Source organism: Pogoniulus pusillus, chromosome 1, assembly GCF_015220805.1.
Source record: "Pogoniulus pusillus isolate bPogPus1 chromosome 1, bPogPus1.pri, whole genome shotgun sequence".
NCBI lineage: Eukaryota > Metazoa > Chordata > Aves > Piciformes > Lybiidae > Pogoniulus > Pogoniulus pusillus.
This window is the reverse complement of record NC_087264.1, coordinates 21,834,308-21,859,214: the sequence shown is the minus strand read 5'-3', so window position 1 is coordinate 21,859,214 and position 24,907 is coordinate 21,834,308. Positions and strand designations below refer to the sequence as shown.

At 44.4% G+C, this 24,907-nt stretch overlaps 2 protein-coding genes across 2 annotated transcripts; both read right to left on the bottom strand.

Moving 5' to 3' along the window:
* Positions 1 to 203: 203 nt before the first annotated feature.
* Positions 204 to 21,296, bottom strand: LOC135175502 (serine/arginine-rich splicing factor 5-like). Its single transcript, XM_064143703.1, has 8 exons — positions 21,174 to 21,296; positions 18,659 to 18,797; positions 13,561 to 13,631; positions 11,798 to 11,884; positions 8,961 to 9,033; positions 4,363 to 4,436; positions 3,092 to 3,202; positions 204 to 1,758 (listed from the first exon to the last, which is right to left on the bottom strand). The coding sequence occupies exons 2-8, from the start codon at positions 18,782 to 18,784 to the stop codon at positions 1,467 to 1,469; spliced, it is 834 nt and encodes a 277-aa protein (XP_063999773.1). The 5' UTR covers positions 18,785 to 18,797; positions 21,174 to 21,296; the 3' UTR covers positions 204 to 1,466.
* Positions 6,667 to 8,954, bottom strand: EBLN1 (endogenous Bornavirus like nucleoprotein 1). The gene is given in 1 exon segment (XM_064143718.1): positions 6,667 to 8,954. A coding segment is annotated over 1 exon segment (579 nt). The 5' UTR covers positions 8,577 to 8,954; the 3' UTR covers positions 6,667 to 7,997.
* Positions 21,297 to 24,907: the final 3,611 nt, after the last annotated feature.

The following is a 24,907-nucleotide window of genomic DNA, read 5'->3' as shown; positions in this document are numbered from 1 at the left end:
TTGTCAGTGTGAAATTAATGATTGGACTGGATGAGCTTGAAGGGCTTTGCCAATCTAAGACATTCTGTGATCCTAGAGGTCTTTTCCAACCTGGTTAAGTCTGTGATACAGTTTACTTGCACAGCAGTACACCTTCAAATACATCTCGTCTGCAAGACAGTACAAAGCGATCAACAGCAAGATGGCTGAACAGAAGCGCCAAGTAAGCCAGAAAAAAAGGTTTTATTTTATTAGGAATGGTACATTTAAACACACGTAAGACTTTGGGATTAATTTACATACTTCCGCAAAAAAACGCTTCCCTTCTTGAACGATACAGGAGTTAAAACAAACAAAATCATCTAATTCCAAATGAGAAGAACAAACAGTATTTGCAGTGTAAATTTCTATTAATCAAAACAACTGTGCATTCAGGAGATTTTAAGACATTACCCTCTCGAACATGATTAATTTTTCCTGTCACAACTCACTAAACTTCTCCTGGGATTTTGTTGTTGTTGTTTTTGTTTTCTATTTTTTTTTTCCTTTTGCTGCTGTTGTTACTAAAATAATCACCTTCAATTCCATCAAGACTATTCCTAGCCAGACACACAGTATTCAGGATCAGACTTTGGGGAAATGAAAGCTATGCCACTTTTTATAAACATCGAAAACATGGACATGCATATTGACATTTCTGTGCAGTTTGATGGAGTCACCTGTCAAATAAGGCCTCTACATACAATACCACATATACTGGATTCCCAACAATCCTGACATCTGTATGGTATGTCTCATTTTAGCAGGAATTTCCAGCTTTCACTACTGCTTAACACTGTGTTGATTCACTATCCAAATTAGCAATGTTCGACTAACCAATGTGTATTCCTGAAAGTCTGCTGCAAATTAAGCGTATTATCAAGGTCATTTAAAGCTGGAACTTAGGGGGAAAAAAAAAAAGCCTGTTAAGCCAAGCAAGGGGGATAAAAGTGAACTCTAAATTCAGCTGGTCCATTCATTCTCACACAGAAAAGTAGCCACAGAACCTCAAAGGAATAAAATCTATGCTTCCTGTTCTCAGACTTAATACCAAGGACAAAAGCTATCGTACATAGTATTTTGGAAGTCAAAGGCCTTGGAGGTGGAAGGGAAAAGGGGCAAGAGAAGGAGAAAGCAGCGTATTGTCTCATCCCATTACCTCAGCATTATGTGTACATAAGATATCTATGATAGAAATGTTTACTAATAGCGGGGGGGGAGGGGGGGGAATAAAAAAAGACTTCCCACTCCAGACTCACTGGAAGGAGAAAGCTGACAGCCCCTCCTCACAGAGATGGCCTATTTGATGACAGGCACTTTGGCAATGTAAGAGGAGGTTACCCTTTCATCACGTTAACTCTTCCCCTCCCAGTTCTCATCTATAATTTGCCTCAAGTCTTCAGGAAACTTGAATCAAATTAAATGCATTAGGACACCTCTAAAAGCGGTTAACTACGGCTGTGAGCAGAGCTCGACCTAGAACGAGATTTTCTTTTAGAAGATGAGGGAGATGGAGAAGAAGCTATCAAGCTGGAGCGGTGACTCTTCTGGGAGTAACTCTTTTTAGGTGTACGGCTGCGAGAACGGGAGCGGGAGCGAGAGCGGGAACGGGAGCGAGAGCGGGAGCGGGAACGGGACCTTGATCTTGACCTGGACCTGGAGCGGCTGTCCGACCTGGAAGATCCTGTAGACCTTGACCTGCTGCGAGATCTTGAGTAACTCCTTGACCGAGATCTGCTCCTAAAGAAACAGTTAAAAGCTGTAGTCTCGCTTCCTACTACAGTCAAAATACTCAGTTGAAACTGTCATATGGAATCATAGAATAGAGTGGTTTAGGTTGGAAGTGACCTCAAAGATCATGAGTTCCAACCCCCCACCAGAGGCAGGGACACCTCCCACTAGAACAGGTCCCTCAAGGCCTCATCCAACCTGGCCTGAACACCTCTCTGGGCAACCTGTGCCAGTGTCTCACCACCCTCACTGCAAAGAACCCTTTCTTAACATCTAGCCTGAATCTCCCCTCGGCCAGTTTAAACCCATTCCTCCTCATTCTGTCACTACAAGACCTTGTCAATAGTCTCTCCCCAGCCCTCCTCTAGACCCCCTTCAGATACAGAAAGGCCTTCTCTTGTCCAGGCTGAAGAGCCACAACTCTTGCAGTGTGTTCTCCTATGAGAGCTGCTCCAGCACTCATAGAAGAGCAGTTACATTTCAGAGTGCTGCCAAGATATGCTACACTCCATTGCAACAGTATCTTTGGCCAAGGCCAGCAGGAACTGCTAGCCTTGACATTCTTTGTTGGCCTGGCAAAACAGGAACTACCCAATAAAAAATGGCTTCCTCTCATTCCTGATGGGAGAAGACAAATTAATTTGTAACTTGTGAGAAGAAAAATCACAGAAAGGAAAATTCATACCTGTCATATTTACTCTCACAAGAAACAGGCAAGTTAATGAGTTATGGTTTCTTCCAATATGCTAGACCTGTCTCTAAATCACACAGAACACCAGGCACACTTTAAGGCTTAAGAGTTTAACACCTTCTCTAGTTACCTGTCCCTTTTTTCAGGAAAAGAAACTGACTTGTTTTTAAGAGAGACAGTAAAGAGCTGCAGCTAAGAAACAGTCAGGGTTGGAAGGGAACACAAGGATCATCTAGTTCCAACCCCCCTCAATTCCCGAATGGCAGCACTGCTTTGGGTGTAATGCAACCAATGTAACTTTTACCCTCAGAAAAAAAATTGCTTTCACAACTATGAGAAACACTCCACAAGACTGGGAATCAACTTTCCATTAAACTAAAAGGCTTTCAATTATTAAAATAAGGAGGGTAAAGTACTTCAATTTAAAAAAGCAAGTGTTATGATTTAGAAAGTAGTATCCTTTCTCTCATCCCAAAGTGTTCCGTTTACCTTGTTTTCAGCAGCTTAACTCTTATCTTGTTTACACTACTAGAAAGTGCTTATCTGAGGTGATATTTAGCTTGGGGCCAAAGAATTAGATAATAATACTCTGGCATCGATGCTACCCAAATCCATGCCCTCAGCAGAATTTTATCAAGTCAGCTGGTGTACCTATGCCTTCTGTGATCCTCAGTCAGCTTAATTCTGCGTCCATTCAGCTCAGTGCCATCCAATTTTTCCAGTGCACTCTTCATATCACTGTAAGATGCAAACTCCACAACCCTGTATATATCATCAGGAAAAAAACCCAAACAAACAGAAAGTTTCAGTGAAAGTGAAAAAGCAAGGAGAACAAGTTTGGGCCTTTTTCAATCTGTTGATTCACAGTTTGATGTTTTATCTTCTGAAAGATAATTTTTAACTTAGTTAACAGGAAAATCTGGCACTGACAGTCCTACCCATCAATACCTTTCACATCTTCTTAAACATTACCAGAACTGCAGTCAGATGGAGGAAATCCACAAACCTGCACCAGCTGAGGAAGTATCTATCGCTACTAAACTGCAATCTAAAGCTGTCCGAGAAACAAAACAGACTTCCAGATTCTCCTGCTCTATTTAAACAGTGAAGAGAAAAATCTCCTTTTAACATTTATTTTCCCCTCAAAAAAGACTAAGTTGCATTTGCTTGTAGTAGTCCTAGAGCACTGTTTTGCCAGCACAGAGACTCTATTCAGACTTATCTCTCTACTGCTGTGTAGCGAAGGACTTTTGTAGTCTGCAGAATTAAGAAAGGGGAGCAGGCCTGTGGAGATCAGCTATTTTCCTTGACTTGGACTGCTGAATCGGTGCAAAGCCAGAGCAGACAGAAGGTATTTTAGCCTCAGGAGTAAGATCAAAAATGATTATACATAAACAACTCTACGTTAAAGACAGAACTGAACTGTTGAAAGGTGTTCTCCCTTCCCTTTCTGCTCTGACACGATGGACAGAGACTGAGTTCACCACTCCTTCTGAATCCCTGCTCGCTGACTGTTCACCACTCCTTCTGAATCCCTGCTCGCTGACTGTTCACCACTCCTTCTGAATCCCTGCTCGCTGACTGTTCACCACTCCTTCTGAATCCCTGCTCGCTGACTGTTCACCACTCCTTCTGAATCCCTGCTCGCTGACTGTTCACCACTCCTTCTGAATCCCTGCTCGCTGACTGTTCACCACTCCTTCTGAATCCCTGCTCGCTGACTGTTCACCACTCCTTCTGAATCCCTGCTCGCTGACTGTGAATTGTTCCTGTGGGGTTTTTACAATCGAGAAGATTTCAGCACCTAAGCCACGCCATAGATTGACATTTCATTTCTTTTATATTTTAAGGAATCCATGCTATTTTAAGGACAATTTAACAGTTTCAGTTATCACACATATTTACACACAAGATGAGTTTACCCTTCATTCCTGTTGTTTCGGTGTGCATCCACATAGGTGACCTCCCCAGCCTTTCTCATGACATCCTTCAAGTCCTGCACCAAAAGTTAATATTTTAGCCTTAACCAGGACATGAGTGAATGAGCAGCAATACCTCCCAAAACTTTCTCTGCTAAAGCTGCTTAATGTTTTAGTATTTATAGATGTACATATAATTTAGAAAAGTTTTTGAAGTAACAGATCTGTATAGAAAGAATCCCTAATTTTTACAACTACAGTGAAAATACTAAAGTAATCCTGCATCCCAAACCCAGCTGTTAAGAAAAGGCAATGCAACAGATAAAATACCAACATATGAAGTCACAAAAGAAGCAACAGAATATTAAATGCAAATTTTTGTGACCAATAACCCAGTTAAATGACAACACAAAGTCAATCTCTATGCTCACCTCCCCCAACCTCACAGCAAAAGTAGAGTGCAAAAAGGTGTAATTACTAGGTAATTAATATTTTTTACAACAGGAGAAGTTTGCTTATATTTCACTTGAATCTCTGTCACACTACAGTGCCAGATGAACAGACTTGTATTTAACTAATAGTAATTTTAAGAGTGGCTAAAGCAGCCACTCTAAAATTACTGGCTCAGCAATAGGATAAACTACAAACAAATAATGTAAAAGGTCACTAAAAAGCTAAACATTTGTATAAATCAAAGAAGTATTTTTACCAAACAGTATCTGGTATTTTAGAATCCCAGACTACTTACCACAACATGCCACAAGTGGCAGATGACATAAGAAGGTACCTTAAGCAAATTGTTGCTTGTCCAATACCTAGCTGGCCAAGAGGAACTTTCTTACATGAGAAAGGCAGAGTGATGGCTCATAGCAATATGCTTCACGGAGGTACCAGAGGCCCTGAAAGCACTGGACATAGTCTCCAGAGGTGGCTAAAGAACCCGAGGATGATCTGTGCTAGCCAATCGAGATCAAACCCAGGCAAACCAAGATCTAGATCGCCAAAAAACAGGAGTGTCATAGGAACCAAAAGGAAAATTCAGAACAGGCTAAACCCTAGAATTTAAGTCACTAGAAAACACCCAAATCTTTGGTTCTTTTTCCTCCACACAAGAAAAAATGAGTTAGCTATATCGAGGTTGTTAGAAGAGGTTCAAAATGCGCTTGGTTAGAAATATGCTTAGGGAAGAAAAGACTACAAAACAAAAAGCCCAGAAAAACTTTATAACATTTGCCACAGAACAGAAGGCAGCTTAGTTTTATCTAATAGTTCAATTAAAATTCAATAGTTTTATTGAAAAAGAAAAAAGGCACCTGGAAATTAGTGGATATTTTCCCTCATTTCATATGTACTTAATGCAACAAAGCTTAATCAATAGCAAATGAAAAACGGGCCCTATAGCACCATTAAAAATAACACATCATCTCAATGTAGAGACGAAGACCACAATTTCAATTCTGCTCAAGTCAATCAGAGTTTAACTGGACCAGGACTGATTAAGTCAAAAGGAAATGAGAAAAAGTTAATCCACACAGTGATTTTCTAATTCGGTAACTTTAAGCTTTAAAAGTGAGGGCACCCCAAGCTTGCCACACTATATACCAAATTCTGAGGAGCATCATCAGGAAGTAGCATTTGTAGTAATAATAATGGCAAAATGATTAAGATGCCAACATTCTTGCTCAAAATAAAGTAAGTGTGCATGTGTTACATAAGTTCAGAGTATTTGACATTACTACAGGAATTCAAGTTACTTGCGGAACCAGAGGCACAGTCAGATTTAACCTAAGTTTACTCTTCCAGTTAACCTCAAACAGCACAAGAATACCCTGTTGTCCTTAGCAGCAAATAAAGTCTAGGACAAACATAAAATGGATGTAACATACAACTGCTTTTCCCAAGTGCTTGAAAATTCACAGCTATTGAAGAACTAAAGTGGCAGGAGTGCCCTGAACGTGCAGAAATGTAAAGAGAACTTGGACAGTTTGTCTGCTACTTAGATCTGAGATTATCTATTAACAGTACAGTCAACAATTTGAGGAAATATATCTGAATACAAATTTTATTATCAGCTTGGTACTTGGTTTTTATTTTTGGTAGGTTGGGTTTTGGATTTTGGGGTTTTTTTTGTGGCTTTTTTTATTATCCAAACACTATTAACTTTTAAAGGAGAAAGAAGCTGTCAAAGCATGAGGAGATGCACACACCAAAGAGGAAATTAGGGGCCTAGGTTTTAAAGCAAGGTTCCATACCTATTACACTTGCTAGAAGCTCAGGAATTAGAAAGGAAGAATAATGCCACTACGGTTAGTGTATTAGCTACTTTAATCTGTTGTGTAAGTAGCATAGTTTAAAGGATTTGAAACACTACAGTCAGTAAGAAAGCAGTATGGCTTCAAAAGTACATGAGGTTTGATATAGATGTTATCTTCATATGTTTTCTGTTTAGGCAGGTATCAAGTACTGTTTCTTATGCTAACACATATATTTAAAGAGAGTAATTAAAACATTTAATTAGAGTCCTGAAGATTCATTGGTAAGAAATCTGAATGCTGTGAGCTTCAGTCTACAATGTTAAGTATATGTAAAGCCATTATAAATATTCACAAGTAAGTTACAGAATTTGGTTGGGGTTTGAGTCACAAAATTAACACCAAACAGCATTACAGGATGCTAACTTACTTCTCTGGTCCCTACTGTCATTTCCAAGTGCTGTGTTTTAAACCAGTCTCTTCATATACACAGATAACACACCCAGAAAATACCTAAATTAAATCCACTTGCACATCACATCAACTCAGAAGTTGGGGGTTTTGTTACTCAGTAATTAACACAACTGTTAATTGTTAATTATGAACCTTTTGAACCTGTCAGGCAGAAGATAAACTTAGTTCAACCATTTATCTGCTGGACTGTACCCAAGCTCTTATGAAACACATCAGCAGAGCTCCAGACAAGACAAACAGCCTCCTCTTGTGGACTCAGCTGCAAGATCAAGGCTCTGAATATTCGATGAGTTCTACTGCAACTTTCAGTACACGAATTAATGTACCTTAATTCAAAGAACACAAAGGTTAATGAACAAAACTAAACTCACCTTCTGTAAATAGCAACTACTGTTATGCCCTTAAACTTCCTATAGACTACAATATGCAGAACACAACTAAATGGATCAAGTACATGGTTATTCTGTTAAAAACCAGCAAAACGGTAGCAAGGTGTGAAAAAAAATATAGGGAAGATGATGGAAAAAAGCTTCAAAAGAGTTACTGAAATATTCTGGCACTTAGAAATATCCACAGTATGCACACTTGACATAGTAGCTTTCTTAATATCCCCTTTATTATATTGCCTCTACTGTGCAACATGCCACAAAAACATTTTGCAAACCAGAAGACCACAAATTTGACTCAAAATAAGGGCATATAGTTCCAGGTGGAGCAATACAAAAGTAGTAGTACCTATTATGAATGGATGCTGCAAGAATTCAGAAGCAACCTACAGTCCTCTGCAGTTTTATCAGCAGATAAACAAATGTGAGCAACAAGCAGTTCCCACCTACAAAATCTAGTTCTAGAACTATTTGCACAGCTGTGAAGCAAAAGACTTCAAGTGTTTGTTTTATTAAGACTGGTTCATTAGTTACAAATCCCTGTAACCCAAATAAACTTGAAAATCTCATCAGCTTCAGCATCCATATCTCCCATGGCAGCTTGAGTCCTGATGACTCTCCTTGCCATGGCAGTCTGAAGCACATCCATGTTGTCTGCTGCTCCTGGAACAATGTCAGGAGCTCTAAATGCACCTGTAGTGTTTGTATAGCATTTTGACCAGAAGTCTGCTGCTGTAGCTAGATTAGGAAATTGTCTGGGTGCTAGCTTTCACTTATGTCCAAACAGAACATCTAGCTCTTTTCTGACAGATCTAATAGCTTCAACATACACTGGAGTGCCAGGGACTACCACTTTAATAAACACAGTGCCACCCATACAATGAAGGTATTCCCAGACTGTGAAGCATGTTATCATCTGTGATTTTGATGCAACAAGTCTGGTTTGTTCTACACATTCTCCTCCTTGTGTTTCGAGTGTGATCACTTGGTACACAAGCTGACTAACCCATAGTTTTGAATTGATCCAGCCAATTCCAGGATCACTATTGTAAAGCTGTAGAACATTAGCAGAATCAACTTCTGCTCTCCACTGTATGGGAGCCATAAAGCCTGGAAACACTTGTGTGTAATTTGCTATGTTAAACCAGGCTTCCTCACTAGAACCATGCCTTGGAAAATGCCAAGGAAATGCCATATCATAGATGCTACTTCTCTCTTCTCAAAGGGAGGAGACACTCTTCACCATTGTTCCATTGAAGGCATCTGGATGGACCAGATGATCCTTGAGGCCCCTTCCAAAGCCACGACTACGATTCTATGGTGTTTGAATGTTAATTTGCAGCATTCACTGAAGGATTTTTGCTCCCTCTTTTTTTTAAATTCAGGATAAATATTTATGATGGCTTTAGTAAGAAATTAGGCCAAGAGCAGTCTACTTACAGAGCAGGAAAACAAGGTGTCAAAAGAAAAAAAATGAATGTCAACTCACCTGCCAGCTGATACGGGATGAAAGGTTTTCAACTATGATCCTGTGCTCAGTTCGAACAGGAGGTCCATATCGGCTAGAAGAGTCCAGAGAGGGGAAAAAAATCCCCCCGTGTAAGGAATTTAGAACTGAAGAAATCTGATATTTTCTACAGTTTGCTGAGAGATTAAAGTATTTTCTTTGCTGCTGGATTGCAGATTTGATGTTCCCTAGTCAATAAAGTATTTTAGAGTCCACTACAAGAGGAAAGCTGCTATTGAAAAGGATTCTGATGAAAAAATGCATACCAATAGAACTGCCATTTTGTCTAGATATGCAGAAATAAGTTGCCTAGTAGAACAAAAAGTAATGTAAAGAGAATTCAATTTTGGTACTTGGCAGGCCTGCCTCACCCATATTGTTTTGAATAGTAATGATATAAAGGGCAGCTGAAAAAAAAATGGTTTCAATTGGTAGGAGAAATTATGCTTCATGTCAGGAAGACAGAGACACACTTGTTCTGCAGGTAAAAGTATTCTTTATTAAAATGAGAGCTAGCTCACTGGTTGTCCTGAAATAACTGTGGCACCTTACAATTCCTGAATGAAAGCTGTTGTTTTTTCACTTAGTCAAAAACTGAAGACCTCCTAAGAAAAAAATAATGAAAATGTGGCTTGAACGTGTTCACGCAGAAGAGTGTAAGACCTCTGGAAAGAATACTGCTCTTGCAGGTCATTCCTGTTCCCAATCCTAGCCATTCTGAATCCAAAGGGATCTGAGATACTGCTCTTGCAGGTCACTTCGGTTCCTAATTCTAGCCATTCTGAATCCAAAGAGATATGAGATACTGCTCTTGCAGGTCATTCCTCTTCCCAATCCTAGCCATACTGAATCCAAAGGGATATGAGATACTGCTCTTGCAGGTCATTTTGGTTCCCAATCCTAGCCATTCTGAATCCAAAGGGATCTGAGAATTTGGGGAAAAGTACACCAGCCTTCTGATGTGCAGTGCAGGATTCTAACAACGGCACTAGTTTGTATTACTACAGAAAGATTCAAGAATCAAGAACACTGACCTTAAAATTATTCTCATCTTCTCCTCCCACAGAAACATACTCCTGTGTTGTGCGTATTGATTTGTACACTGAAGCACAGGCAACTTCATTTCAGTGCATACCTCAAAGTGTCCCAATTTTTTTCAGAACATCCAGATCTTCCAGGCATTTAAAGAGAGGTCCCAGAGTCCCAAAACTGGCAGGCTGAGTCTCATTTTTCCATTATTGCAAACCGCAGTCTCCTCCTGTCTGGCATCGGCAGTCTGACGCCATGAACATGACTACAGCGTCAGATGCCCACGACCTCCAATCACACTTCCTACTTTAAAAGTCCACTTTTAGCCTGGACCTCGGACCAATTATACCGCATCAAGGTTACTGCCACTAAAGAAAAAATAATCTAATTAGCATACTTGCATATGCAAATTAGATGTTCCAGACACTGGTTTGTAACTGGCAGCAATTCTGACTTTGAAACAAATGCAGAGGTTTATGGCAGTTAACGCTTTGTCTTTCCTCCAAACTGCTGCGCACAGGCCACAGCTATAAATGCTTCTACTGAGTGAAGTATTCTGTACCTATTTCTTTTCCTTATAAGAAGAGCTGAGGGAGGGGTTTCTTTAGCTTGGAGGAGAGTGAGAGGTGGCCTCATTCACATTTACAAATATGTAAGGGGTGAGTGTCAGGAGAATGGAGCCAGGCTCTTCTCAGTCATGTCCAACGACAGGACAAGGGGCGATGGGTGCAAGCTGGAGCACAGGAGGATCAAAGTGAAGACAAGGAAAAACTTTTTCACTGAGAGGGTGACAACACTGGAAGAGACTGCCCAGAGAGGTTGTGGAGTCTCCTTCTCTGGAGACACTCAAAACCTACCTGAACGCATTCCCGTGTGAGCTACTCTAGGTGATCCTGCACTGGTGGGGTGTTAGACTAGGTGATCTTTCAAGGTCCCTTCCAATCCCAAACATTCTGTGATTCACACAAGTAGATATGAAGCACTGAGATGCTACCAAACTACTACACTTCGCATACATGCAAGTCTGCAGAACTTTCACAAAGTCCATCACAGACTGGCAGAGGGTTCACCATTGGCTTAAATCACTGGAAGTGAACAACTCCACAAATACTGTATGTCCACTATAGATATTCTAGAAAGGAGCTACATTCTGTATCTCAGATTCCACTGCTGGACAGAGGCCCTCCTTCAGCAAGGCACCTGCTTGGCCGGCAATCTTAGTTGATTGGTATTTAAACACTTCTGTGTGTGCTGGTATCTCCCACCCTAGCACTGTTTCTCAAAGAGTTTCTTGTGTATGCTCTGCTGAAGTAAGCACATTGATAGCCATACAACTGAAATTGTGAAAGCTTGGTTTAGTGCTCTACAATAATTCTTAGCCTGTGAGCTCAGTTTAATGACAAAAGCCTCAACAGAGAAGCTGTGGCATTCTTCCTGATTTAGTGTTAAAAATAGGCAATCCAACTGCAGCATTACTCCTTCACATCATTTACATAACAGCAGGAAGCAGGACCAAAGCACTGCCTACAACATGGAGAGGGAGCAGTTCCCAATAGGTTTGTGAACCTCTTACGAGCCAGTTAAACTGCTTTAGCATCCACATTCTCTTCAACCAGAGGAGGTAAATAATAGCAATGAACCTCCAAGGTTGGAGAATATAAAACTTCTTTCATGAAGCTCTGCAAGGAAATAGAGCTTGATCCCTAATTCCAAGCACAAGAAGAAAACAGTATTTTAGTACAGTTCTTCAGTTAGTGTGTTTGTAGGAAACAAGAGCACAGATCACCTACCTAGATCCACTCTGCGACTGGTAATAACTGAACCGTTGTGGGAATCTGCCTCTTCCTCTTCGGGCTCGAGCATGCTCAATTGTGACCCTTACAACAGGAACAAAAGGAGACAAGCAAACAAAAATTAAACCAGAAGCTTTAAGTATTTGTCACTGATTTGAATCGTTTGCAACTGGAAGTGTATATGCACAAACAAGAATCATCTTGCCCTTGCAAGGAATGATTTATACAACACAGTCACTGTCATTTCTTAAAGAGACAGAACAGTGAATGAGACTCTTGTCTCATTTATCTCCCTCGTACATTCATGGGAATTGCCATAGGTCTTTAATTCACACTGAAGTAATTCAATTTGCTTGTCCACAGCCCTAATCACAGAGGCAAAACAATACCAAACCAAGCAACAACCTAATGACCTAAATCCAGCTTCTGCAACCAAAAGAACAATCACTGCAACATACAATGACTACAGTCCACATAGCTGCAAAGTGAAGGGCAACACTCAAAATGATGAGAGGCATCAACTTATCTTTTTGAAGTAAACAGATAAATAGCAGTAAGTTCAATTTACTTCTACTAACATTTCTAGTGGCAATCCATCAAATTTACTTTGAAGAAGTAAGTGCAAGTGGAAAAAACAGTCAGCTCTACTCAAAATATCTTTACTGATGATCTGGACCAGGGAATTGAGTAGGTTTGCAGATGACACCAAGCTAGAAGCAGCTGTGGATCTGTTGGAGGGTAAGAGAGCCCTGCAGAGGGACCCTGACAGACTGGATGAGTGAGCAGAGGATGAGACTGAACAAGGCAAAGTACAGGGTTCTGAACTTTGGCCACGATGACCCCAAGCAGTGCTACAGGCTAGGGACAGAGAGGCTGAGAGCAGCCAGGCAGAGAGGGACCTGGGGGTGCTGGTAGAGAGTAGCTGAACATGAGCCAGCAGTGTCACCAGGGGAGCAACAGAGCCAATGGCATCCTGGCTTGGATCAGGAACAGCGTGTGGCCAGCAGGACAAGGGAGGTTCTTCTGCCCCTGTGCTCAGCACTGCTCAGGCCACACCTTGAGTGCTGTGTCCAGTTCTGGGCTACTCAATTCAAGAGAGATGTTGAGGTACTGGAACGTGTCCAGTGAAGGGCAATGAAGATGGTGAGGAGCCTGGAGCACAGCCTTGTGAGGAGAGGCTGAGGGAGCTGGGGGTGTGCAGCCTGCAGAAGAGGAGGCTCAGGGCAGACCTCATTGCTGTCTACAACTCCCTGAAGAAAGGCTGTAGCCAGGTGAGGTTGGTCTCTTCTGCCAGGCAAGCAGCAACAGAACAAGGGGACACAGTCTCAAGTTGTGCCAGGGGAGGTCTAGGCTGGATGTTAGGAGGAAATTGTTGGCAGAAAGAGTGACTGGCATTGGAATGGGCTGCCCAGGGAGGTGGTGGAGTGGCTGTGGCTGGAGGTGTTGCAGCCAAGCCTGGCTGGGGCACTTAGTGCCATGGTCTGGTTGCTTGTCTAGGGCTGGGTGCTAGGTTGGACTGGATGAGCTTGGAGGTCTCTTCCAACCTGGCTGATTCTATGATAACCATCCCTCCTCCAGTTTCAAACTATTTTTGCCTTACAGGAGACTGTAGCCAGGGTCCCACTGAATCTTCTTAGATACTGTTACAGAAGGTGTATTCCACCACAGAGCTACAAGAGACAGGTGTCACAGCATGACCTAATGAACCATATGGATACAAAGCACTACTGCTGTTAAAAGAAATGATCTCACATGCTTACCTTTCATCACATAACTCTTTGCCATTTAGTTCATAAATCGCATCATCAGCATCCCTGTGGTCCTCAAATTCCTAGAAAGAAAACAAGAATAAGAATGTATTTTCCATTATAGTATATTCAAATCCTAGAAAACATGTTTTCTTCATAAATGTCACATCTCTACAGCATGTACCAGCCAGAGCTTTGAACAAGGAAGTCCATTCTGAGTACATTTATTACTGAAAAGTTAAGATGTTCCCATGTGGGACAGCAATGTGCCCTTGTGGCCAAGAGGGCAAATGGCATCCCGAGGTGCATTAGAAAAGTGTGTCCAAGAGGACTAGGGAGGTTTTTCTCCCTCTCTATTCTGCCCTAGTGAAACCACACACAGCTTTGAGCTCCCCAGCTCAAGAGAGGCAGGGATCTGCTGGAGAGCATTTGATGCAGCTACAAAGATATCCACTGGACTTGAACATCTCCTTTATGAAGAAATACTAAGAGAATTGGGGCTGTTTAGCCTGGACAAGGCTGAGGGGGGACCTTATTGACATCTATAAATGTCTGAGGGGTGGGTGTCAAGATGAAGGCGATAGCCTGTTTGTGCTGGTACCCAGTGATAGGAAAAGAAACAACAGGTACAAGCTGGAACATAGGAGGTTCCAGCTCAACATGAGATGATTCTTTTCGGAGAGGGTGATGGAGCACTGGAACAGGCTGCCCAGAGACGTTGTGGAGAATCCTCCCCTGGAGACTTCCAAAACCTGCCTGGGATGTGTTCCTGTGCATCCTGCCTAACTTAGGAGATCCAGCTTTGGTAGGGGGGTGTGCTAGTTTGAAGCTAGCTAGAATGTTTTGGTGAGAAGAACTAGATCATAGGCTGTGAAAGGAAAACAGTGGTGATGTCTACTCCCCTCAGAGTCTTGCTGAAGAAACAAAAACACTAGATAACTCTCTTGCCATTTTGTCTCACTCTGCCTTGGGCTCTGACTGAGCTGCATCTCTCTAACACACCCTCCACTCACCTTTGCTTCTTAACCTCTTGGCCAAACCTCCATTCTTCCTTGGGACTGGGGTAAGGTTGAGAGGCGCAGGGGGAAGGTGCAGGGGTGGTTGAGAGCCCCTCCTGGGGACTCATGTTTCTGGGAGGGGAGTTGTGTTTCTGTATTATCTTTTACTTCGTATATTTCTGTATATAACTGTATATACTGTAAATATCTGCTTGTATATTGTGCTAGCTGTAAATAAATAGCTTCATTTATATTCCCAGAGCCAGCTGAGTCTAGTCTGGGTAATTTCTAAAGTGTAGGGGGGCAGGGAACACCCAAACCAGCACAGGGAGTTGGACTCCACCTCTGGAGGTCCCTTCCAAACCCTAACGCTTTGAAACTCATGATAATTTCTTCTCTTTCCACACAGAATTCCTTTGGCATCCCTCAGTGTATTTTCAGTACCTAAAATATATTAATTACATTTCCTGTTTTACTAGAGAAATATCCAAAACACTTTTTGGGAAGCGGTGGAGGGAGGATTATTCCAAAGCACAGAATTTAGAATTCAGTTCTGCATGCAAGGAAATCTGACCTAATAGCATGGGCTCATCGACTGCAAGCAAAAGCAGGAGAGCTGTGTATTCCCAAAACTCCCTTAAGGGATCTAGGTCCAATTCAGTTATTACTGAATTGGCAAAGAAAGTAAGCTAGAAAACAAGGCCCTTCCAATCTTCCTCTGCACGATTTTGGCTCACCAGTCTGACAAAATGGTGCCTGTGTAAGAAGAGTAAGAAACATAAGCTCCACTTCAGCACTGGCCACCTGTGGGCCTGGATCAGCTACACCATGCCATTCCATACACTAGCATTGGAATCAGTCACTTTGGCAGCAATGCTGCTTTAGTCAGCCCAAGTAGCCTCTGCCCACTATCCATCCCACTGGCTCCTGGCAAAACTCTTTGTACAGCATTGCAGGAAACTAGGTCAAGAAACTTATCCAGAAGAAAAACAGCACTTTGTGCAGGAAGTGGGGGTGAAAAAGACAGTGTTATTTTTTAACTGGATCAGCTTCCCGGGTACGTCCATTATGTGGCTGAACAACCATGGCAACACCATGTGAGGCAACAGGAGAAAGGAAAGAAATAAAGCAGCAGGATCGAGCAGCTGGCAAGGGACTGCTTGAACCAATGGCATGGATTGGAGAAAAAGAGATCGTGGAACCACAGTTTGAGAGCAGCAACCAACAGAGAAGAAGATTCTCAAATTAAGAAAGCATTTGCATAACTGTAAGCAGCTTTTCAGTAGCAATATTGGCTTAAGCAATCTTCCCCCTTTCTGCACTGAAATCTGTTTACAAGATAAACCATCACCATGCCTGCATGATGATGCAAGCATTATCTTAAGAACATTCCTTTAGTCCCAACACTTAGCACACAAAACTCCCGTGATTTCAGCTAATTTCTAACAAACTGAATGTCTGCAAGTCTATCTAGTTTCACACACTAGCTTTATGGTCTTTAAGTCTGAAAACATTCTGCATTGCAATCTACAAAACTAAACCAAATATAGTTAATTTCAAAGATCAGACAATTATTTCAAACAAGTAAAATGAAACATGCTTCTAATGCTACGACCACATTCAATGAAAGTAACTTGGTTTGCAAGATGAACTGACAGCACAGGACAAGTGAGGTAGTACAAAGGATAATGCTATTCAGCATACTTATAAACAACCTGGATGACAGGACTGAATGCAACCTCACCGATTTTGTGGCTGATATCAAAGTGGGAGGAGAAATAAATACACCAGATGAAAAAAACACGACATAGAGAGACCTCGATAGGCTGAAAGACAAGAGCAGCAAGAACTGGGGTTCGAAGGGCATGACTTGTGAGGAGAGGCTGAGGGACCTGGGATTTTTCAGTCTGGAGAAGAGAAGACTGAGAAGGGACTTAATCAATGTTTATAAATATCTGAGGGCTGGTCAGGACAGGGGGGACAGACTCTGCTCACTGCTCCCTGCAACAGGACAAGGAGCAATGGGTGTAAGCTGCAGCACAGGAGGTTCCAGCTGAACACAAGGGGGAAATTCTTTCCTGTAAGGGTCCCAGAGCACTGGCACAGGCTGCCCAGAAAGGTTGTGGAGTCTTCTTCTCTGGAGCCTTTCAAGGCCTGTCTGGATGTGTTCCTCTGTGATCTGTGTTAGATAGTACTGTCCTGCTCTGGCAGGGGGCTTGAACTCGATGACCTCCTTGGGTCCCTTCCAACCCCTAATATTCTGTGATTTGCAAGTTTTAACAAAAGGTAAGTGTTAAGTCCTGTTCCTGAGACTGAATAATCCTAAGAAGCAGAAAGGGCTGGGGTCTGAGTGGCAGTAGTGCAGCTTTGCAGAAAAAGACATGGAAATCCTCTTGGAGAGTCAGCTAAGCATGAGGCAGCAGTGTGGCTTTGCTGCAATGAAATGAAACTGTGTCCTAGGCTGCGTCACTTAAGAGAACAGCCAGCAGACCGATGTGACTATTCCACACTACTTGCTATTGGTTAGGCCACATCCGGAACACTGTGTCCAGTTTTGGTTCTTCCAGCTCAAGACATTGAAAAATGGGAACAGACCAGAAGGTAAGAACAACAAAGAAAGGTTGAAAGAGTCATATTTGTTCAGCCTGAAAAAGGCAGCTCATAGGGATCCAGTGAGAATCTTCCAGAAGCTAAAACATAGTTACAGAGATGATGAAGTGCTTTCTTCATGTGGGTGCACAGTGATGCAGTGACAGGTAAAGGCAGGGGAAATGGTGTTCACATGCAAGGAAAAAATTCTTCAGCATGTCCATTTTTTTGGACAGAATTAGATGACTACTAAAGCCTATTACTATGACGATTATTCAAGCCTATTAGTGAGCTCTGGAAGACAAAACAAAAACAAAACCCCAAACCAAAACAGGACAAATTAAAAAAAAACACCAAACCAAACCTGGTTCTGCCTAGCAACTGGAGGAGAGGAAGGAAGGTTGGCTGACTCAGGTCATGTACAGCAATCAAAGAGAAGTTCTTCCTGATGAGTCAAGAGCTCCGCCCAAGAAGATAAGAAGAATTCTCAGAGAAAGGTGATTGAGCAACTAGAAAGCACACACTAAATAAACTCAGGCTCATATTTAGGTCAGCCATGTACTCCCGGACTTTAAGAGGCAGGTATTTACCTACTGGTGGTCAACAAGAAGTAGGTCATATTACAGGGCAGTCAGGAAACCAGCAGAAGTAGTAATGTTTGTATGAAACTGAAGTATGCAAAGCCTGTTTTTTTGTTCTTTTCCCATAGCTTCACTCAAGGAATTAATCTTGGCAGACTGAACAGGTGTAAGGCTGCCATAGTGTGAGGGCAGTATTAGTCATTCCAGTTTGAACTCTGTGCTGCAGAACAACTATTCCTCACTTCTTAGGAGGTAATCGCTAAGAAACAGCCTGACTGTAAGCCAACTTGGAAACCTGTAAAGTTGTACAAATTTGGATAGTAGTTTAGGAGCTCTGGAGAGCAGCAACAGGAAACTACAATGCAATGAGCTGTGTATTTAATTTAATAGTATGACCATTCACTGATGGTGAATATGGGTCACTAGCAGCACAGGAGGTTAAGCTGCATTGCTTAAGTCTTGCAGCAAGCACTTACTACACACACCCTTTGTCTTCAGCACCTACTTTGCTTTTATGTCAAGCCATTATTTAGAGATATGATCAAACAGGCTAGGAGGAGAGAGAGAGAGAAACCTAATTGGTTCTGTGTAAAGTTTCTACCAGGTCAAGGCTTTGTCAAGTTTTGTGCCTTAAGAGGCTATTTATACTGTCTTCAGAAATAAAGCATAAAATTTAAATCCACAGAAGACTACAATCAGACAACATATTTAAGGTAGATAGAGTCATTATCAAGCTACAACCTGGCCAAACCCAGGTAAAACTGTAATCCCAACACCTGAAAAGCAGTCCGGCATTATATGAATATAAAACCAAGGACATATATTAGTATTTTCCATTTCCCCTTGGAACTGTTATCCTCTTGGGAATTGTCCCTTCTTTGACATCAGCCAAACAAGAGCAGCACCTGGAAGCAAGAGAAGGGAGAAGATGGTACTACTCACCACAAACCCAAATCCATTTTTTAGATGGATTTCTCGTATGCGCCCGTATCCTTTGAAGAATTTCTCCACATCCCGTTCCCGAGCGCGTGAGCTCAAGTGTCCAACAAAGACACGGCAGCCACTCATCTTAAGGTTGATGCTAGGAAAGAAAACAGCAGTTTATCAGATTAACAAACTTAAAATAGGGTGATTAAGATCACTTTTATATCTCTGAAATTTTCGTTACATAGGATTTGATTTACTGTCCTCCCTGTTCATATGTTAAAAACACAATACCCTACAGCCAGGTTTGTCCCTTTAAGTCCTACAATTGAAAGGCATCTTAGATCTGAAATCACATCTTTGTTTACCTTTGTATCACAAAGCATGAAAAACCTTCACTGTATAACATCCTACGATAAGCTCAAAATTCATTTTCTGGACCAACAGCAGTTAAGAAAAACCAAAATAACAATACTGCTATGCTAATCATTAGAATAACAACACAAAACAGTCTCAGACTTCTGCTTTCACCTGAAAGAATTGCTAGAAGTTCTATTATCACCCAAAAGATAAACGGTAGTTATCAAATTACTCAAGTTTGCACTAGCTGTATTTTAACAGCCTATCAAGTTATGAAGAAGAAACATTTTGTTATGAGGAGATCTCAACAGTGGCAAAACCAAAGGCTGTTTTGGATAGTCAGATTTTTCAAAACTACCTACTGATCCAGATATATAGTTTGAGATGCTTTATGAAGCTCCACTGTTTACCTTGACTGTGTCACTTTCTCAGTTTATATGCTTTAGTTGTTTTTTTTTGTTTGTTTTTTTTTTTTAATAACTGGTCAATATTAACTATTTGGCTCACACAGTGAGCTGCTGTCGCACAAAAATCAAAGAATTCAGGCCACATGGCAAGGACACACAATGTGATTCTTACATTACAATACTGGTCTGTAAAGCAGAGAGTAAACAACTTATCACCTTAGCTCTTAAAGCAGTTCAAGACAATCTGGATGCCGCATTTTGAATTAGCCTGACTTACCTTCTGTCTTAACACCCATTAGGCTTCTGTTGATTAGCTTGTTTACTCAGGCTCCCTGTGCCACCAGAAAAGTGCCAGAACTTTGGAAAACGTGGCTTCTTGTAGGGCCAGGGGTAGAAGTGTAACGAACCACTACCTGAGGCAATAGCTATTTAATCGCCTTCACGTGAAAAGTTGTGTGCTTTCCCCACAAGAGGCTATGCTGCCCTTTGTAACCTTTCCCTCCTTTGTGCTCACCCTTGCAGTTACATGTCCACATGGAAACTCAGCTCAGACGACCGATCCAACTCCCTCGCGAATAGTTAAGTCTGCAGACAAACTGTTTCCTTGATGCACCCTAACCATACAAACACCGGCAAGGCCAGCAGTGGGCATTAAGGAAAAGACAGGCCTTTGCAGAGAAAAAAAGGGCAGACTTACATAACTCTCTGCTTTAAAACACGACAAGAACGGTCACTTTGGCAGCAGCACTCATTTTGGGAACAACACAGATCTGACAGATTAAAACGAGCGCATAGCTTCTACTCAATACTTTAACTGAAAAACCCAACTAACAGTTACAGGGAAACGAGGTGGGGAGAAGAATCACAAAAGGAAATGAACATGGGGTGGATGGAATTGATTGTCTCAGAAACTGTCACAGATGGAATGTTAAGACGCGTAAATTATCTGCCCATGCATTATTTACTCTAACACCAGGGAGCACAATGGATGCCGAGATCCGTATCGACATCTGCAATTCGCAGAGCTTCACGCATTGTTCCCAGCACAATGCAGCCCCGTATTCTCGCCTTCGGCTCACGGGATTTCACACACCGGCCGAAAGGCCTTCAGACGGCATGGGCCTGCAGCACAAGGCTCTCTGCTCCTTCGCCTTTCTGCGGCGACAGGACGAGGCCTGGGCTGGACTCGCCGCCGCCTCGAGGGTTCGCCGTTCCCGAAGCGCCGGCCCACGCAGCGGCGATCGCCCCTCCGGCACTTTGGCGTCGGCCGAGAAAGCTTTACACTCACCTTCAAGGGCCAACGGCTCCCAGCCCCCCCTCCGAGCAAAACCGAGGCGATCAGCCCTCCTCCAGCAAGCCGCGGGGCAGCCATGAAACGCGGCGCTCCTCGCGGCCTGCTGCCGCCGGGACTCCATTACGCAAGGACCAGCGGCCGCCCGCCGAGCTCCGTGGCCGGCGGCGCTAGCGAAGGCCTCCGAAGGCCGCTTCCTCCCTCTCAGCCCGGCGCCGCCACAAGGAAAGCCAGGGCCAGGGCTAGGGCCAGGGCCAGGGCTAGGGCCAGGGCCAGGGCTAGGGCCAGGGCCAGGGCTAGGGCCAGGGCCAGGGCTAGGGCCAGGGCCAGGGCTAGGGCCAGGGCTAGGGCAAGGCCCAGGCCCGTCCCCGCCCGGCAACTGGGCCCGGCTACAGAAACCCTGCTCGTAATTCAACACCCGACTCACCTCAGGCCCTCCTGCCACCGAGAGAGCGAAGGAGAGGCGGACACTCACCGTCACCGAGCGCTGGATGCTGCAGGCCGTGAGGCAAACGGCTCCTCCCGGTCGCGGTGGCAATGGCTGCCGTCTTCCTACGTGAAGCCGACACCGCCGCGCGTCCCCAGCCGCCGCTGCGCAGCCGCCGACACCCGACTCCAACTCCCAGCGTGCCCCGCGGCCCCCCGCCGCTCCGCGCCCCCGCGCCGCAGCGCCCCGGGCACGGCGGGATGCGTAGTGCGGCGGGACGGGAGCGGCGGCCGCGCAGAGGGACGCGGTGCGAGCGGCCTGGAAGGGACAGCTTGTTCGACCCTCCTGCGGTGAGCAGGGACGGCTTGAGCTGGCTCACGTTACTCAGAGCCTCGACCAACCTGGCGCTGGAGGGTTCCGGGGCCTACAGGAAGGCTGGAAAGGGACCATTGACAAGGTCCGGTAGTGACAAAACGAGGAGGAATGGGTTTAAAGTGGCAGAGGGGAGATGTAAACTGAATGGTAGGAAGAAGTTGTTTGCAGTGAGAGTGGTGAGACACTGGCACAGGCTGCCCAGGGAGGTTGAGGAGCACAGAAGCACAGAATGTGATCTTAGATCACGTTCGGTGCTTTTGTGCTCCACAACCTCCCTGGAGGTGTTCAAGGCCAGGTTGGTTGAGTCCTTGAGCAACCTTTCTAGCTGGAGGTGGCCCTGCCTATGGCAGGGGGTTGGAACTGGCTGAGCTTTGAGCTCCCTTCCAACCCAAACCATTCTCTGATTGGGTGATCTACCACGTCTCTGGGCAACCTCTCTCAGTGTTTCACCACCCTCACTGTAAACCATCTCATTCACAGAATCAGCCAGGTTGAAAGAGACCTCTAGGATCATCTAGTCCAACCTATCACCTAACACCTTCTAATTAACTAACCCATGGCACTAAGTGCCTTATCCAGCCTCCTTTGAAACACCTCCAGGGATGGGGACACCACCACCTCCCTGGGCAGCCCATTCCAATGCCAGTCACTCTCTCTGTGAAAAATTTCTTCCAAACATCCAGCCTAGACCTCCCCTGGCACAGCTTGAGACTGTGTCCCCTAGTTCTGTTGCAGGGTGCCTGGGAGAAGAGACCAACCCCACCTGGCTACAGCCTCCCTTCAGGTAGTTGTAGAGAACAATGAGGTCTGCCCTGAGCCTCCTCTTCTGCAGGCTGCACACCCCCAGCTCCCTCAGCCTCTCCTCACAGGGCTGTGCTCCAGGCCCCTCACCAGCCTTGCTGCCCTTCTCTGGACACCTTCCAGTACCTCAACATCTTTCTTAAATTGAGTGGCCCAGAACTGGATACAGGACTCAAGGTGTGGCCTGAACAGTGCTGAGTACAGGGGCAGAAGGACTTCCCTGGTCCTGCTGTCCACACTGTTCCTGATACAGGCCAGGATGCTATTGGCCTTCTTGGCCACTTGGGCACACTGCTGGCTCATATTCAGTCTAGAATCTAATCTAAATCTACCCTGCTTTGGATTAAAACAATTCAAACTCTTTCTCTTGTCACCCTTGTCAGAGAAGACCCTGCTAAAAAGATTATCCTGCTAAAAAGACAGTTTCATACAGTGGATCCTCACAACAATACATACCCTCTGTAATGTTATCATATATTAAATAACATGAAACTTAACATTCACTGCTTCCTCGAATGTCAAAGTATTTTGTGAATATTGTTAAGAGGCCTAAGAGCCAGAAGAAATTAGACACTATCTGAATGTTAGGATATTAGCTTCTAAGCATGGAATAGAGATCCACTGTGTCTTGCCTGACCTCATGGAAGTATTTGTGCTTTGTCCCCACAAAGCCCTCTTTAATGGAAGGCTGCTGAAAGGCCTCCCTGGAGCCTTCTCCAGCCTGAACAACCCCAGATCTCTCAACCTTTCTTCGCAGCAGAGGTGTTCTATGTCTGATAGTTTTTGTGGGCTCCTTTGGACCTACTTGAGCAGGTCACAGAATCATAGAATCAGCCAGGTTGGAAGAGACCCCCAAGATCATCCAGTCCAACCTAGCACCCAGCCCTAGCCAGTCAACCAGACCATGGCACTAAGTGCTCCAGCCAGGCTTTTCTGAACACCTCCAGGGACGGCAACTCCACCACCTCCCTGGGCAGCCCATTCCAATGCCAATCACTCTCTCTGACAACAACTTCCTCCTAACATCCAGCCTAGACCTGCTCTGGCACAGCTTGAGACTGTGTCCCCTTGTTCTGTTGCTGCTTGCCTGGCAGAAGAGACCAACCTCACCTGGCTACAGCCTTTCTTCAGGGAGTTGTAGCCAGCAATGGGGTCTGCCCTGAGCCTCCTTTTCTTCAAGCTGCATGACCCCATGTCTTTTTCTCACACTGGGAGCCCTAAAGCTGGACACAGTATTCCAGATGAACTCTCAAGAGTGTGGCATGATAGGCAGAATCACCTCCCTGCTGGCCATAGTGCCCATTGCAGCCCATATCAGGAGGTATGGGTGGGTAGTTCCTGAGGTGGGTGGCTTCTGTCCAGGAGGATCTGGGTGCTAGAGAGGATGCAGCATTCTTGCACAGGCTGCAGGCCTTGCTAGGGTGAGGCTGGGGCCATTGGGTCATAGGGAGACTGAGGAAGTTCCTCCCACAGTGAGGCCCAAGCTGAGGGGCAAGAATGTGCTGGGAGCCACCACTTGCTGTGAAGCATTCTGAAATAAACCACACTTTTTTTTCCCAAAGAAGCAGTGCATTGCCTAAGCACCTCTGCTGACCTGCTGCTGTGCCCCAGCCGCTCTGCTTCACGCTGAATTGCCTGTGACTTTTGACCAAGACATACTGATTAACAAGTGGAAGAGGGAGGGCATGCATTCAGGGACTGTTAGTGGAGAAGGAATTGGCTGGAGGGTCACGTCCAGAGGGTGGTTGCTCAATGGCTTGAAGTCCAGGTGGAGAGCAGTGGCAAGTGGTGTGTCTGTACTAGGACCTGTGCTGTTGAATATTTTTATCAATGCTATAGACAGTGGATTGAGAGCACTGTCAGCAAGCTTGCAGATGACACAAAGATGAGTGCTGCTGTCATTACACCAGAGGGACAGGAGGTCACCCAGAGGGACCTGGCCAAGATGGAGAGGTGGGCCCAGGTTCAACAAGAGCATGTGCAGAGTTCTGCACCTGGACTGGAACAATCCTCATTATCAATACAGGCTGGGGTTGAGGTGATAGAAAGCAGCCCTGTGGGAAAGGACCTGGGGGTGCTGATGGATGGGAAGCTGGACATGAGCAGACAGTGCGAGCTTGCAGCCCAGAAGGCAAATCACGTCCTGGGCTGCGCCAACGATGCGTTGCCAGCAGATCCAGAGAGGTGACTCTGCCACTTTACTCTGCTCTGGTGAGACCTCACCTGGAGTACCGTGTCCAGGTCTGGATCCCTCAATACAGGAAGGATGTGGGCCTGATGGAGCAGGTCCAGAGGAGGACCACGAAAATGATCAGAGGGTTGGAGCAGCTCTGCTATGAAGACAGGCTGAGGGAGCTGGGGGTGGTCATTCTGAAGAAGAGCGGGCTCCAGGGGGACCTAACAGCAGCCTTCCAGTACCTGAAGAGAGCCTACAAGAAGGATGAAGAGAGACTGTTTGCAAAGGCCTGTGGTCACAGGACGAGGGGCAATGGCTTCAAACTAGAGAAGAGCAGATTTAGATTGGGTGTTAGGGAAAGGTTCTTTACCATGAGAGTAGTGGAACACTGGAACAGGTTGCCCATGGAGGTGGTTGAGGCTCCATCCCT